The sequence below is a fragment of the Narcine bancroftii genome, chromosome 10, assembly GCF_036971445.1.
Source record: "Narcine bancroftii isolate sNarBan1 chromosome 10, sNarBan1.hap1, whole genome shotgun sequence".
Lineage (NCBI taxonomy): Eukaryota > Metazoa > Chordata > Chondrichthyes > Torpediniformes > Narcinidae > Narcine > Narcine bancroftii.
The window spans coordinates 57,681,800-57,699,093 of NC_091478.1; the positions used below are offsets into that span (position 1 = coordinate 57,681,800).

General features: G+C 45.5%; 1 protein-coding gene across 1 annotated transcript in view; it reads left to right on the forward strand.

The window, feature by feature from the left end:
- Positions 1-17,294, forward strand: part of il34 (interleukin 34) — a 111,435-nt gene that overhangs the window by 16,284 nt on the left and 77,857 nt on the right. Inside the window, exon 2 of the mRNA XM_069900995.1 lies at positions 8,554-8,658. Coding sequence (XP_069757096.1) covers positions 8,631-8,658 — 28 coding nt within the window. The 5' untranslated portion in view covers positions 8,554-8,630. The remainder of the gene's footprint in view (positions 1-8,553; positions 8,659-17,294) is intronic.

The window sequence follows — 17,294 nt, forward strand, 5'->3', positions numbered from 1 at the left end:
GGAAAGGGTTAGAGGGATGTGAGCCAATCGTGGGCAGGTGAGGTTAGCTTCAACAGGCAACTTAGTTGGGCCAATTTTTGTTCTATACGATTCTGACTACCGGTCCCAAGTACTTATCTGCCCAGAGGCAGGACCTAGATCAGACTACCAGGCCGCCAACTCTGGCTGCATAGCTTGGTGGATGTCGAAACTACCATCCGGGGAATCCGCAATCAAGATATCTTCCTTTGTGCTCCTCCCCTGATTTCCATTATAACCAATACCACAGACTGAAAGATTACTAAAGTAATATGATTTGGTATCCAGCAGCTTGCGACATTTCCTGGCGATTATGATAATAAATGTATTGTTGTAAACATTGTACAATTCTTATTTGCTGCAGCCAAACAGGTACTTTGCAATTAAAAACTAGATATTGTTCTTAATTGAATTAAAAAGACAATGAGCACACAAAAATAGATAATATTCAGTTATCCTAGAGCACATGAAAGTGACTTTGCAGTAGTGTTGAGTCCTTTTGAGGTGTTGGAACAGACCCTGATTAGTGTAGCAAAGGAAGATTCAAGAGCACTTTAAATTCTGTTTGGGACTGAAGGGACTTTGTTAGCACTAACACAGGAAAATGGAAAATTCACTAGACACTGGCAAATTCAAAATAATAGTGTTTATTAAACTATTAATAACATACAATTTCTTACTTATCTCTAAACTTTAAATTTAACCCCACTATGCACAGATGTGAATGTGTGTGTTTGTGATTTAAAGTCCCCAAACTCTGAAAATTCAATTTTAAAACTTCAGCATAATTTTGGTCTTGCTTAAAAGTCTTAAATTTTCAGTTCTGAAATAATTATAAAATATCATCAGGCCTCTTTAAACTCACAATTCTTGCGATGAGTTGTTCTTCAGAGAGATTCTTCAAACAGAAGTGACCATCTTCTGAGCCACATATGTATCTCCTGTGAATAGGATAACACAAGTTGTGTCTTTCCAGGAGGTCAAATCTTCTTTTGAATGAAAACTTTGAAATCTGTTTTCCAAATGATGAAACTGCCCTCTTTTTCTGAAAGAGACAGTCAGAAGTAGCTTCTCTTTTGAAATCTACTTATTTTGTCACCCCCTTTTATTAGAATAGCACATAACAGCACCTACTCTGGTTACTGTAATTCAACTCTGGCTTCCACAAGGTTCCAACTCTTGTGTGTGTTACATGGTCTTGACTTCTATAAACTGATCCAAAAATGTCTGAATTTGATAATATATTTCTTCAAATAATTTGACATTACATCATCAACGAGGTCAAGTCCAAATTCTTGGACTATTATTTTTTTTCCTGCAAAACTTCTTACCTTTTTCAAAACTACTTCATATCAACCTCTGACCTCATCTATGTTCAAGAGGCTTAAGTGATTTTATGATGCTGGAAAGTCTTATAAACGTGTTTTTGTTTAAACAGCAGTTCTTCTTGAGTATTTAAATACTTCAGTTTTTAATAAAGCAAACACTACAATGTTCTTGAATAATTAAGACCCACTTCAGTTCCATTAGCCCTGTCTTTCTAGACACCATAACTCTGAAAGATGAACCTCACTTCATAATGTATGGTATGGTTGTGCCCTGTTCTTCTTTCTTTGGCTTGGCTTTGCGGACGAAGATTTATGGAGGGGGTAAAAAGTCCACGTCAGCTGCAGGCTCGTTTGTGGCTGACCAGTCCGATGCGGGACAGGCAGACACGATTGCAGCGGTTGCAAGGGAAAATTGGTTGGTTGGGGTTGGGTGTTGGGTGTTGGGTTTTTCCTCCTTTGCCTTTTGTCAGTGAGGTGGGCTCTGCGGTCTTCTTCAAAGGAGGCTGCTGCCCGCCAAACTGTGAGGCGCCAAGATGCACGGTTTGAGGCGTTATCAGCCCACTGGCGGTGGTCAATGTGGCAGGCACCAAGAGATTTCTTTAGGCAGTCCTTGTACCTTTTCTTTGGTGCACCTCTGTCACGGTGGCCAGTGGAGAGCTCGCCATATAATACGATCTTGGGAAGGCGATGGTCCTCTATTCTGGAGACGTGACCCATCCAGCGCAGCTGGATCTTCAGCAGCGTGGACTCGATGCTGTCGACCTCTGCCATCTCGAGTACCTCGACGTTAGGGGTGTGAGCGCTCCAATGGATGTTGAGGATGGAGCGGAGACAACGCTGGTGGAAGCGTTCTAGGAGCCGTAGGTGGTGCCGGTAGAGGACCCATGATTCGGAGCCGAACAGGAGTGTGGGTATGACAACGGCTCTGTATACGCTTATCTTTGTGAGGTTTTTCAGTTGGTTGTTTTTCCAGACTCTTTTGTGTAGTCTTCCAAAGGCGCTATTTGCCTTGGCGAGTCTGTTGTCTATCTCATTGTCGATCCTTGCATCTGATGAAATGGTGCAGCCGAGATAGGTAAACTGGTTGACCGTTTTGAGTTTTGTGTGCCCGATGGAGATGTGGGGGGGCTGGTAGTCATGGTGGGGAGCTGGCTGATGGAGGACCTCAGTTTTCTTCAGGCTGACTTCCAGGCCAAACATTTTGGCAGTTTCCGCAAAGCAGGACGTCAAGCGCTGAAGAGCTGGCTCTGAATGGGCTGTAACCAACCCACAACTAACCTAAGACCTATCTATAAGAAATATAGCTTAACTTTAACCTAAATATTAATATTAACACAGATCCATTACAAGTCTCATAGTCAATGGAAAGAAACTGTTCTTGAACCTAGAGATGGTGCCCGAAGGGAGCAGTGAGAAGAGGTTTTGACCAAAGTGATGGGAGTCATTTATGATGTTGGCTGCCTTCTTGAGGTAGCACCTGATGTAGATGCATTTAATGGGTGGGAGAACCGAGATGATGATGGACTGGCTATGTTTGTTGCCCTCTGTGTTCTGGGGCAGTCAAATTTCCAAACCAGGCTGTGGCCAAATCTCCTCAGTCTCCTTAGAAAGTAGAGGCTTTGATGTGCTGGCTCCAGGAGAGGTTCTGTGATGTGAAGTCTGAGGAACTTGAAGGTTCCAACACTCTCCACCTCTGTCCCATCAATGCAGACAGCTATGTAGACCCTTTGCTTCTCTTTCTTAAAATCAACAATCAGTTCCTTGGTCTTCGTGATGTTGAGAGCAAGATTATTGTTCTGGCACCACTCAAGCAGATTCTCGATCTCCATCCTGGATTCTGACTTATCACTTCCAGTTATTCAGCCAACAACGGTGAAGTTGTCAGGGAATTTTTTGATTGAGTTTGAACTGAACTTGACCATGCAGTCATGGGTTAGCAGGGAGTAGAACAGGGGACTAAGGATGTAGCCTTGGGTGCCCCTGTGTGGATGGTCTGTGAGGATGAGGTGTAGTTTCTGATTAGTACTGATGGGGGTCTGCTGATGAGGAAGTTGAAGTTGATGAGGATCCAGATGGAGAGGAACGGACAGAGTCCCAGAATCTTCAGTTTGGTCATGAATTATGCTCATCTGATGGTCTTAAGTGCTGAGCTGTAATCAATGGACAACAACCTGTCAGGCTTGTGGTCCAGGTGATCTAACAGAGAGGGGGCCAGCGAGATGTGTCCGACCTGTTGTCAAGATTGGTGAATTGAAGTGGGTCCAGGTCCTGACGGAAACAGGAGTCGATTCGCTCCATAACCAACCTCTCAAAGCACTTCAATTTGTATCTTTGTGCATTTGGGATTTTCAGAAGGCCTTTGACAAGGTGCCACACACGAGGCTACTTAACGAGATAAGAGCCCGTGGTAGAACAGGAAACATGATGTGTGGGTAGAGTATTTGCTGATTGGCAAGAAGCTGAGAGTTGGAATACAGGAGCATACGCTGATTGGCTGCTAGTTGCTAGTGATGTTCCACAGGGGTCGATGTTGGGGCCACTTCTTTTTTAAGTTGTATGTTAATGATTTGGAATTTGGATTAAATGGCTTTGTGGCCAAGTTTGCGGATGATCCAAATTAAAGGTAGGTGGAGGAACAGGTAGTGCAGAGAAAACCTGGAGGGTGCAGAAGGATGAACAGATTGGGAGAATAGGCAGAGTATTGGCAAATGAAATATAGTGTCGGAAAGAGTGCGGTCATGCTTTTTGGTAGAAAAGACAAATGAGCAGACTTTTTTTTAAATGGGGAGAAAATTGAAAATATCCAGATGCAGAGGAACCTGGGAGTCCTCGTGCAGGATAGCCTGAATGTAAACTTGCAGGTTGGTGAAGAAAGCAAAGGCAATGCTGGTGTTCATTTCTCGAATATAAGAGCAGGAATGTGATGTAGAGGCTTTATAAGTCACTGGGGAGATGCCATTCAGAGAATTGTCAGCATTCTTGGGTTCTTCGTTGAGGAAAGAACATGCTGACATGAGAGAGGATTCAGAGGAGGTTCACAAGGAGGATTCTGGGAATCGTATGAGGAGCGTTTGATACCTGTTTTTGTTGGAATTTAAGAGAATGAGGGGATATCTCATTGAAACATTTTGAAAGGCATGGATGGAGTAGATGTAGAAAAGTTGTTTCTCAGAACGGGAGAGTCAAGGACAAGAAGGCACAACATCAGGATTGAATGGCATCCACTTAGAATATGCTCTGGGCTCCTAATCCTCTCCTTTCCCTATTTGGAATAAATAGTCAGCTGATTTTAAATTTGTCTGGGCCACAATCCCATGGAGTTGCCTTTGGTCTTATTACCAGAAGAGCCCTACTTCTGAGATGGTTGGATGCTGTCCCTCCAACACATGCTCAATGCTGATCTGATGTGCTCGAGTCTGGAAAAAATTAGATGATCTACCAACGTAATGAACCTTAATTTCCTAAATTTATAGGGTCCTTTCCTTAATTATTTCAGAATGTATAAGATTATGGGATCCTATTTTAAGGGTTGATTGTCCTCTCTTTCATGCATTAATGGAACATTAACGTTTAATCATAGCTTCACAAGGAAAGGGTTAGATGATTAGAATGGTTTTTGTTTTATATAGATTTTGGTTTTTTTTAATTGCATAGGTTGCTTACATCTGTTTGTTAATATACATTTATTTTGTTGGATATAGATGCTTGTTACTACCTAAGTATGAATGTATATAATATACATTTATGTGTGTGTATATAAAATATGTATGTGTATATATATATGTTTGTATATAATATGTTTGTATATGTATGTGTGTGGATGCATAATATGTGTGTATATAATGTGTGTATATGGGTTTATAATATGTGTGTATGTGGGTATATAACATGTGTATATGTATGCACATGTATGTATGTGAGTATATAATGTGTGTATGGGTATATAATGTGTGTGTAAGTGGGTAAATAATATGTGTATATGTATGTCTTCTTTGGCTTGGCTTCGCGGACGAAGATTTATGGAGGGGGTTAAAGTCCACGTCAGCTGCAGGCTTGTTTGTGGCTGACAAGTCCGATGCGGGACAGGCAGACACGGTTGCAGCGGCTGCAGGGGAAAATTGGTTGGTTGGGGTTGGGTGTTGGGTTTTTCCTCCTTTGCCTTTTGTCAGTGAGGTGGGCTCTGCGGTCTTCTTCAAAGGAGGTTGCTGCCCGCCAAACTGTGAGGCGCCAAGATGCACGGTTTGAGGCGATATCAGCCCACTGGCGGTGGTCAATGTGGCAGGCACCAAGAGATTTCTTTAGGCAGTCCTTGTACCTTTTCTTTGGTGCACCTCTGTCACGGTGGCCAGTGGAGAGCTCGCCATATAACACGATCTTGGGAAGGCGATGGTCCTCCATTCTTGTGACGTGACCCATCCAGCGCAGCTGGATCTTCAGCAGCGTGGACTCGATGCTGTTGACCTCTGCCATCTCGAGTACTTCGATGTTAGGGATGAAAGCGCTCCAATGGATGTTGAGGATGGAGTGGAGACAACGCTGGTGGAAGCGTTCTAGGAGCCGTAGGTGATGCCGGTAGAGGACCCATGATTCGGAGCCGAATAGGAGTGTGGGTATGACAACGGCTCTGTATACGCTCATCTTTGTGAGGTTTTTCAGTTGGTTGTTTTTCCAGACTCTTTTGTGTAGTCTTCCCAAGGCACTATTTGCCTTGGCGAGTCTGTTGTCTATCTCATTGTCGATCCTTGCATCTGATGAAATGGTGCAGCCGAGATAGGTAAACTGGTTGACCGTTTTGAGTTTTGTGTGCCCGATGGAGATGTGGGGGTGCTGGTAGTCATGGTGGGGAGCTGGCTGATGGAGGACCTCAGTTTTCTTCAGGCTGACTTCCAGGCCAAACATTTTGGCAGTATGTATGTGGGTATATAATGTGTGTGTATGTAGGTATGTAATATGTGTGTATGTGGGTATATAATATGCATATGTATGTGCATGTGGGTATATATGTGTATGTGGGTATATAATGTGTGTATATGTGGGTATATAATATGTGTATGTGGGTATATAATATGTGTGTATGTGGGTATATAATATGTGCATATGTACGTGGGTCTATAATGTGTGTGTGTATGTGGGTATATAATTGTGTGTATGTGGGTATATAATTGTGTGTATGTGGGTATATAATTGTGTGTATGTGGGTATATAATGTGTTTGTATGTATGTGTATGTGGGTATATAGTATGTGTATATGTATGTATGTGTATGTGGGTATATAATTGTGTGTATGTGGGTATATAATATGTGTATATGAAAGAGAGGAATTTCTTGTGGGGGGTGGTAAATCTGTGGAATTTTTTGTCACTCACGGTTGTGAAAGCCAGGTCATGGGGGTACTTAAGGCAGAGATTGACAGGTTCTTGATTAGCCAGGGCAATGAGGCTGAGTGGGAAAATGGATCAATTCATGATTAAATGGCGGGCCAGACTCTGTGGGCTGAATAGCCTATTTCTGCTCCAATGTCATTTGATCGTATGATCCTGTCATTTGTAGATGCCAGTGAGGCAGGTCGCCTGGCTCTGCTTCAGCACCGGGATGACGGATATCATTTTGACCATTGTTATGAGTGGTTGAAAATGTCCGCAGAAACTCCAACCAGTTGTTGTGCATGGGTTTCAAGGACGGCACCAGCTACCCCACCTGGGCTGGATGCTTTCTGAGAATTCACCCTCCTGAATGCTCTGTTCACATCAGCCTCAGATACCGGGAGCATAGGGTTGCTGGGGATGTGGGAGGTGGCATCGTGGTTGTACCCTCACTCTGTGCTGAAAATGGCTTGATTTAAATCAATGAATCTGCCAAGGAAAGTTGTATTGAAAGTTTTACCATCTGTATTTCAAGTTGGGAAGATTGATTATTGTGGAGTTCTACAGCATGGAAACAGACCCTTTGGCTCAACTTGTCCGATTTGCCCACGTCGCTCTGATCTCTAATCTACATCGCTGTCTAAATGCCTTTGGAACAAAACCATTCTGTGCACTTGCAACACTTCCTCAGGCAGCTCATACCACAAGCCCACCACTCTCTGGGAGTGGTACTGTTAGCATAATGCCATTACAGCGGTAGTGACCCAGATTTGAATCTGGCGCTGTCTGTAAGGAGTTTGTGCTTCCTCCCAGTATCGGTGTGAGTTTTCTCCGGGTGCTCCCACCCTTCAAAACTGTACAAGGGCTGAAGGATAATTGAGGTATTTTGGTAGCAAAAGCTAATGGGTCGGAAGGGCCTGTTACTGTGCTGTATGTCTAAATTTTAAAAATTGTTGGTTCCTTTAAATCTTTCCTCTCTTACATTAAATCCATGACTTCCAGTTTTATATTCATCTGGGCTAGGGAAGAAAAGCTAGGATTATTTACTGTATCTCAACTCTTTTTCGACCTATGAGTTAGGACTTATGAGTTGGAGTTACTTCAGAGTGTGATGTCATGGCGTTTACCTATTCCTCGTGAAGCAACATCAAGCTTTTTGCTGTATCTACCCTGTGAGCTTTGGGTGGGAGTTATCAAGGGAGCTTTGTAACTGTCTATGCGTGGGGAATGTTGATGGGACAGCTTTGTAATGTCAAACGCAGTTGTTCTCAACCTTTCTCTTTCCACTAACATACCACTTTAAGGATTCCCAATGCCATAGGTGCTCTGTGATGAGTCACAGATTGCTTAAGGTGGTACGTGGGTGGAAAGAAAAAGTTTGAAAACCACTGTTTTAATCATCCCTAATTGACTCGTTATGTGCACGGTTTCATAACTCCAAAGGAAATGGCCAATGGCAATTGTTCTCAAGCAAAATATTTAAGGAACAATTAGGTCTAGAGCAGTGATTCTCAACCTTTCCTTCCCAATCACATCCCATCTTAAGCAATCCCTTACTAATCACAGAGGCATAGGGATTACTTAAAGTGAAATGTGAGTGGAAATAAAATGGTTGAGAACCACTGATCCAGCTCTGCTGAGGAACATTTGGTGGAGCCAGAGCTTTGTTGCGTTACGTATCTTGGACAGGTACAGAAGAAAATTTGAACGGTCTGACCTCTACCATTCCTGGTCTGGGAAAGGGTTCAACTGTTCCGCGCCTCCCTGGGTGCGTCATTCTGCACCTCCGAATGCTCGTTTGGGCAGAACAGCAGTCTGAAATAGTTGTTGTTGTCCTTCCGCAGATGATCCAAGGTTGGGGACTGTGATCCGATCCAATGAGGGCAAAGGCATAGCAAGGTCTACCATTGGGACAGTAACCATGCTGTGGCATTTCACCAGAGCCATCTGTGAGTGAATGCAAGTTTAATTCCAGTTGTGGGGGGTGGGGGGGAGAGTGGTTTGATTTTTAGAAAAAGACTGCTCAAGGAACTCGGACGATGGATGCTTTTGACTGACGATGACTTCCTCCCACATTCTGAGCTCGAGTTTGACTAATAGTGATTTGGGAGGTGACAGACACTTTTGGGATGTGTAGCTCCCCCCCCTCCATCCTTCCAACTCTCTGGGCTTCCCCACTCCCCTTTCCCTTCCTATCATCCCTGTGTGCCCCTGAATCTCGTCTCACCGCTGGACATCTCTGCCCTGGGGCTGCGAAGGTTCCAGCTCAGCCCCTCTGCAGCCTCCTGCTGAGACGTGGGCTTGAACCTACATCTCTTGCTGGCCCTCCTGAAGCTCCCACTCAGCAAAGTGCCATACATCCAGATCGCCCCAGGACTTCCCGTGAAGCAAGGTTTTGGTTTGGAGTGAATAGGTTTCACCTCAACTATCAACAATTCTCTCTGATTTTTTATCATTGGCTAATACGTCATCGGGGCCTTTTAACATTTCCATAGAACCTTAGAACATTATAGAGCAGAAACAGACCATTCAGCCCATCTATAATTCTGCCTTGTCCAATTAACTTGCACCTGGACCATAGCCCTCCAGACCCCTCCAATCCACGTACCTGTCCAAATTTCACTTGAATGTCAAAATTGAGTCCACTTTCTCTTCAGTCATGCGGTTTGAGCATTTGCAGTTTTCCGATTTGAAGAGTATTATTGGGCGCATTGAAGGAGTCTGTTTGAGCTGTGGTCTCCATTGGTAGTAGGAAGGAAAATATCTGGGGCCTGTTCTGTTACACTGCCAGTAGCTTGGTTGGTATCTGCCACTGTCTGAAAGGAGTTTATACGTTACCATGCTGTATCATTAAGTTATGTGCCACACATGGTTGGGTTGACCTGTGGCTTCACTGAGAAGACGAGGCTCAAGGGTAATGGAACAATTCTGCATGAAACAGACTATTCAGCCCATTCTGCCTGTGTTGGCCCTTTAGGGGAGGACTGATCACTTGTTCCTTTCCTCTTCTTCACCTATCAAGGCACAATTTGATCCAAATCTGATAAAGATTTATCTGGCATTGAGAGTTACCTCTCCAATCTGCTTTCACCATTTCAGTCCCCTAGTCAACTCTCCATCTCTTCCACCCCTTCCTAATCATCCTGACCCTTTGGAAGTGCCTCAATTCTGCTTCCTACCTCTACTCAAAGGTTTTATTTTTTAAATATCCCAATAAAATCTTTCTTGGAGAAGTGGAATGCCCTCTCAGCCCATTCTCTACCACAGCCTCTCCTTCACACCTTCGTACCTTCCCAACTCTGGTGATGGGTTCCCCAACGGTTCTCCCTCTCCCCCACCCCCCACCATTGCTGGTACTGCCTGAACTGCTGTGTTTGTCTGACATTTTTCCTCTTTGAGAGATGGAGGGGCTATCCTCGTTAGAATTCAGAAGAACGAGAAGGAATCTTACAGAAACGGATAAATTCATCAAAGAGGTGGATCAGATCGAGCCAGGAACGTGGGGAAGATGAGACCTCATTTTCTTTATCTCACACATTTATCCAGCTCTACCTTAAATGTTATAAATGTTCCAACCTCCACACCTTTCAGTGAGCAGAAGATTCCTCCTTCTACGAGGAGAAAAGTGTGCACACCTCAGTTTTAAAGGCCCATCTGCTCATTGTGATTCCTTTGTTCAAGATTCTCCAGCTGATTTAAAAACTTCTCAGCATTGGCCTGTCCTCGCAAGACCTTAAATGTCCCAATGTGGTCGCACCAGCTTCTTGCACATAAGCACGACGGCTAGAGTAATAAACCAGTCTCGTTTTCCAAGGCTTTGGTGAACATGTCATTCTTCTCCAGGCTCGCATGGTGCGAACCTTACAGCTTAGATAATAAATCTTGTTGTTTTACAAAGAGCCCACATTTCTTTATTGTAATAAAAGAAACCTCACGCCCAGTTCCCATGAGCGCACAGCCCGTGCAGGTACTTCGACCACAAGTTGTCAACCTCCTGCAGCCTGTGTGGCTTCTTCAGCCACTGAGCTGCCATGGTCACTGTCCTGTGGGAATGTCTTCCATGCTTCTCCTTCTCAGTGGGAGGGTTGGGGGAGGGGGTGGTGTTCTCCCTCTTTGTTCACCAGTCCACTTCTCTTCATGGTACGTTGCCCTGCACAGGCGCCGCCACCTTGAGCACAGACCCCTGTGGTCACAGGATTTTTAAAAAGAAACACTGCCCAGCCACCTTAGCAGATTTAAAGCCTTTACGGAGCCATTGGCATTAGAACTGGTTTGTAGAACCCTGGAGAGCAATGCTGTGCCTGCAATTCCTGCTCTCTTGGTTCCTTGCCAGTTACAGTGGCTCCAACGGTTCCGCTATTGGCTCTGTGAAAGGGAGATGAGATAGTTGTTTAGACCACCAGATGATGGTGGGATGGAGGGATTCAGCGGATCAGACAGCACCCTTGGATAGACCAGACGCTCAATGGTTCGGGTTGGGGACCCTTCATCAGGGCCCGGCCTGCTGACTGAGTGTCTCAGTGGAGGGCCAGGGCCGACTCATCGTCTGACGGTCCCACTGGACCGCCCAGCCATTTCTGCACATGGACGTTGCCTGACCTGAGTTTCCCCAGCTCTAGATTTTAGTGTCTGCAGATCTTGTGCTTGAGTGTCACGCTGGATGGGGAGCTGCCGAGCGGCTTGGCCACAGTCCCGTGAGCAGAGTTCTCCATGTGCAAAGCATCTTGAGAGCATTCAGATTTGTGGCCAGGCACTTTATTGGGAAAATCTGTTTGCTAATGGGCTTGATGCTGCTTGGAAGCAACCCTCCCCTTTCCTCTGCACGTTGCCAAAGGATACAGCGCTACAGATGGTGCTCAGGTCCCAGCTCCGGACTACAAGCCACTGCCAGGAAATCATGACCAACTCTTTAAGGAAAGGCCCACATCTGGAAACAGACGTAATGTGAGGACTTTGCAGTTTGCTTGCAGAGACATTCCAAGTGAAAGATTTCTTCTGTCACCACAACTGTTCTGCTTTAAAGGGGATTAGTCATAGATGCGAATCGTGCACATGATGAGAACCCAAGGGCAAACGCTCCAAAAAAAAAGGTTCTTTAGTGGGGTGTGAATGGTGGAAACAGGCCCTTTGGCCCACCAGGGCTGTGCTGGCTATTGATCAGTCGATGGCTTTTTGCCAGCCTGAGGATTCTGATTGTGTGACATTGAACCGAGTCTGCATCTGCCTCGCTGCTGCCACTGACCCCCCCCCCCACCCCGACAATGGGCAGATATCAAAACAGGCCGTCCCATGGAGTGAGGGAGTTGCACAGTGGGGGTGGACGTTTCTGTTCTCACACAGAGGCGTGAGTCGATTATATGGTCCCCGGCTGAGAGCGTCTGTGTGGTGAATCTGCTGCGGTGGGAGGCAAATGGGAGGTCGGTCTGGAACGCTAGAGCCAGGTGCTGGCAGACCTCAGCGGGCCAGGAAGCATCTGTGGGGGCGATGGACAGTTGACGTTTCAGTCTGGAGCCCATCAGGAGGGCAAGGGAGGGGGCAGATCTTTAATGATGAATGAACCTGACCAAAGCGTCTCTCTCTCCCACTGGCGCAGCCCGACCTGCTGAGTTCCTCCACAGTCCGTTTGGCTTCAGATTCCAGTGTCTCCAGGCTCCTGTGTGTCTTGTGCAGAACAGGATTTGACTGTAAAGGAAATGTTTGGATGTAGCAAAGGGAACTTTTACTGCCATTAGATCCAGTAGGCTGTCTGTTGGAGGACCAGCAGTATCCGTGGTGAGGGGTGGATAGTCGATATTTTGGTGGCAAGAGCTGGGAAGAAGCCCGAATTAAAGGACAGGGAAGGGGCAAAGGTTGGGAGGTGATGGTTGGATGTAGGTGGGAGGGGGGATGCATTGTAAGATGGTAGGTGAAAGGGGCTCAAGGCATCTCAGGGAGAAGACGCAAACTCCACTCAGACAGAGGTGGGGATTGAACCGGGGATCTCGGGCTGCGGGACAGCAAGCAGAAGAGACCTATGGTGGGCTTGGGAACTTGTTGGGATCTCTGTGATTCGAATGTTGTCATTAAAAGAGTAGAGTGTCATCACAATGTCAATGTGGGAGATCCCCCCTCCCCTCCTTCACAAACGAGCAGCAACCCCTCACCTTGTGGAGTTGACCTCATCCAGCTGACTTGGGTCCCTTCGCTGGTGGAAAGGGAAGATCGAAAGAACCGAGAGATATTGGGGTTCATCACCATAGGACATTGTTAAAAAGGCATGCGCTGTGTTGGCCTCCATTAATCATGGGATCAAGGCTTGAGGTAACGTTACCTTGGTTAGACCCAACAGAATATTAACCATATAACCACTTACAGCACAGAACAGGCCAGTTCGGCCCTACTAGTCCATGCCATAACAAAGCCCCACCCTCCTAGTCCCACTGACCAGCACCCAGTCCATACCCCTCCAGTCCTCTCCTCTCCATGTAACTATTCAGTCTTTCCTTAAATGTAACCAATGATCCCGCCTCAACCACATCTGCCGGAAGCTCATTCCACATCCCTACCACCCTTTGCGTAAAGAAATTTCCCCTCATGTTCCCCTTATAATTTTCCCCCTTCAATCTTAAACCATGCCCTCTAGTTTGAATCTCTCCCACTCTTAATTGAAAAAGCCTATCCACATTTACTCTGTCTGTCCCTTTTAAAATCTTAAACACCTCTATCAAGTCCCCCCTCAATCTTCTACGCTCCAGAGAAAAACGCCCTCGTCTGCACAACCTTTCCCTGTAACCCAAACCTTGAAATCCTGTCAACATTCTCGTGAAAATTTATGCTCAGTTCTGGTCACCTCTCCACAGGAAGGATACGGAGGGTGCAGAGGAGATTTACAAGGATGTTACCTGGATTGGAGAGCACGCCTTGTGAGGATAGGTTTGGCGAACTTGGTCTTTTCTTCCTGGAGAGACAGAGGATGAGGTGCACAGGATGGTGAGAGGCTATTTCCCAGGGCAGAAATGGTTGACACAAAAGGGCCTAGTTTTAAGGAATTGGGGGGGGGCAGGGGGGATGTAAAAGATGAGCTCTTGCACAGAGTGGTGGGTGCACAGAATGTGCTGCCGGCAGCGGTAGTGGGGGCAGGGACAATAGGACCTTTTAAGAGACTGTCAGATAGGTACATGGAACAGAGACAGAGTGTTGTGCAGCAGGGAAATTTTAAGCAGTTTTATTATGTCAGTACAACACTGCCTGTCCCGCATCGGACTTGTCAGCCACAAACGAGCCTGCAGCTGACGTGGACTTTTACCCCCTCCATAAATCTTCGTCCGCGAAGCTAAGCCAAAGAAGAAGAACAACACTGTGGGCCAAAGGGCCTGTACTCTGCTGGAGATTTCTATGTTCCATGAAGGGTGTTGGACAGTGTCTCCACCAACTGCAGGACACCCACCTTCTCACTTGCTCTTGGAGAAGTAGTGTTGCCTGCTGGAAGTGGACACTGTCTAACAGTTCTGTTCAAAAGCCCAACAGCCTCGACAAGAATAAAGCACGAGGACTGTAAAGCATCTGACTAGCGTGTCAAAGCCTCGGCGATGAACATGTTTGGAGCAATCTCAATCTTGAAACAGCGGACGGTCACACCACCCTGTACTGAAGTACCTCGACTGCATAATCGACCGTGGACCTGTCAGCCTCAACTGCATGTTCTTCAGCCTAGCAAGACCCCCTTGAGGGGGTTACTGGCTCCATACCGAACATTACTGTGTGGGACCAGAGTCTGATCTGTCGAGATGCTCAGTAAATGGACCTCTTGGCAAGATGTAGTTTATTTGGAAGTTGAAATTTTCCTGCAGGGTTCTAATGCTGGCGTTCTGCCCCGTCAATTATATTTACAATGTACACGCCTTTGCCAGTTATGTTGAAGGAGAGAAAATTGATGTACTTGCAGTCCTTGCAGGAAGAAAGCATTGAACCAAATGGCTAGAACTAAGCCCTTCGTTTAAATGGTTATGAATATTTTTAAAATATGAGGAGCCTGGGAAATTAGCCAAGGTGGAAGCGAAGGAGCTTGGAACGGTTCTGTCTTTCACAACCTCGGGACAACCCAGAACACGTTGCAAACAAAGAAGTGGTTTTTGAAGACTTTGGTGGAAAACAAAATCTCCCCCAATAAGAATGTTATAATGGCCCATTTTCAGGAGCACGGGTGGGGGGGGGGGGGGGGTCCGATCAAACCCTGCCTGAATGCACGGCCCAGATGTATGTGTGAGAGAGAGACTGGCAAAGAAGGAAATGCAGAGAGGGAAGGAAATGTTCAGAGAGGGGGAGAGAGGGAAGGAAATGTTCAGAGAGACACAAGATAAGTGCTTATGTGGAGAGTGAGAGACTGAGACAGGAGATGCTCAGAGAGAGAGAGAAGGAAATGTTCAGCGAGCAAGAGACAAACATCCCTACACATCTGGGTTTGGCTGCAGAGGCACTAGAAGGGTGTCTCCTTCTGGCACAACTCCGAGTCCAGGGGGAGCAGATTATCCCCAGCCACAGCAATAGAGAAATGAGGTCTCCAAGCACTTTTCTTTTTCAATATTTTTATTAACATTGAAATTTCACATCCAAAAATACAGAGTCCATACAGATACATGTTAAAAGTCAAGAAGAAACTTTACACCTAAATCTTATCATTTCATCCAAGGTCCCACCCACATTTTAATCAGTTTATATTGTATTGATATTTTATTATTAAAAAAGGAAAGAAGCTGTTTCGCCAAAAGAAGACAGAATTTTTACCTGAGTGATAAATTATCTCATTAGTCGACACTTCTGCCTTCAGAACAAATCGAAGATTTTGAAAGGAACTCAAAAAGGGTCCCCACAGTGTTTGAAAAATTCAATTCAAACCGGAAACTGAGCATCAAATCTTCTCCAAGTTTTTCCTTAAAATATTTTTATTAATTTGATAGCGAGAAATATTACATGTATATATTTTTTAGATGTTAATTATATCTCTGTTCTACAATACAACTCAGAATGAGTCACATGTCAATTATACATTGTCTTATATAATTCTCAAACAAAAATGAGAAATCCTTGAGAATTTCACCTCGCATTCCAATCTGAGGTTATCGATAGACCCATCTCTTCTAGTTGAAGAAATAAACAAATATAAGAACAAAAGAAAAATAAAAGTTTAAACATGACATCACGTAACCATTGAGGGGTGACGTCCCTCCATCCACCTAGCCCTCAGAGAAATGAAAACGAGTACATGCAGCTCAGATGTCCTTACAATTACACCACTGTTTCTAAGGCAATTAGGGGATTATGTGCAAAATTAACTTTAAAAAAAAAATAGAGAAAGTTTGAAATACTTTGTTCCAGTATTTACTCTAAGCATTTTGAACCAGCTGGTCCATCTCCACCCCCTGCGGCCTCCAGCACCGTCAAAACCAAACCTGCACCGTTTTGAAATGTGGCATGAAGCAGTGGCTTGAGGCACTGACCCTTGGTTGTAGTAGTATGACCAAAACGACCTGTGCCCTTTTACCATGGGCGCATTTATCCACCTCTGAAAGTGGAAGATCGCCAAACTAATGATGGCAGAACAAGTCTGTTCATCAACCAAATGATGGAACCATTAACACTCCTCACTTGTACGCTGACGACGTGCACAGGGTCTTGCCAAGACCATAGCTCCAGATCACGTCACCCAAGAGGCACGGAGATCACAACTGGCAAAATATTTTAAAATGAAGACATTTAACTATTTTAACTATACAGTAAAAGGCCCATCTGGTCCATGAACCAAATTAGGCCGAAGTAATATTCCTCTGAACCTCTGACCTCTTACCTTGAACATGTTCTCTGGTGTTTGAGGGAAAGATCAAAGGAAGCGGAAGGTGGAGCAGCAGGCAAGTACCACCAAAAATTGGGAATTGACAGATTTGAGTTTGTCTCTCTGACGCCCAGCAATAATCCTCCTGTTCTGTGTGACGGTGCTCAGCATCTCCCAGGCTGAATGTCCAATGCAGCCCCAGGTCCTGACGCTGACCTGCACAACAGCCAGCACCACAGGGTCGCTACCAGTTCAAATCAGATAACAGACTTGGGGGGTGGGGAGAGAAGGAGATCCCTTTGTTGAGTTGTATCCACTGTAACAGCAAGGACCTCCCAGTGGCCCACCACTCAATTTCACTCTACATCACCTCACTGACATATCTGTCCATGGCCTCTTGCACTGCTATTGAGGCCTCCTGTAAATTGGAGGACACCTTGCGTTCGTCTCAGGAGTCTCCAAACAGAAGGCAGCAACATAGATGTCCAATTTGCATTAACCACCCCCTTACTTTCTCCCCCTCCTCACTCTCTCACCCCTTTCACTGACTCCTTCCCCTCCTTCCTCTCCTGCCTGCTTTCCTCCAGATCCCCACCTTTCGTCTGATCACAGAGCATCTTTCTCAGCCCTCTGTCACCTCAGCTCCCCTCCCACTGGTATCCACCTTTCACCCTGCAAACGTGCTCCCTCCCCTTGCTGCCCTCCCTCCACCTTATGATTTGCGCAAATGCCTGAATTGTTGAGCTTGAGCCGCAGCAAGCTATTGCCTCTGGTTCT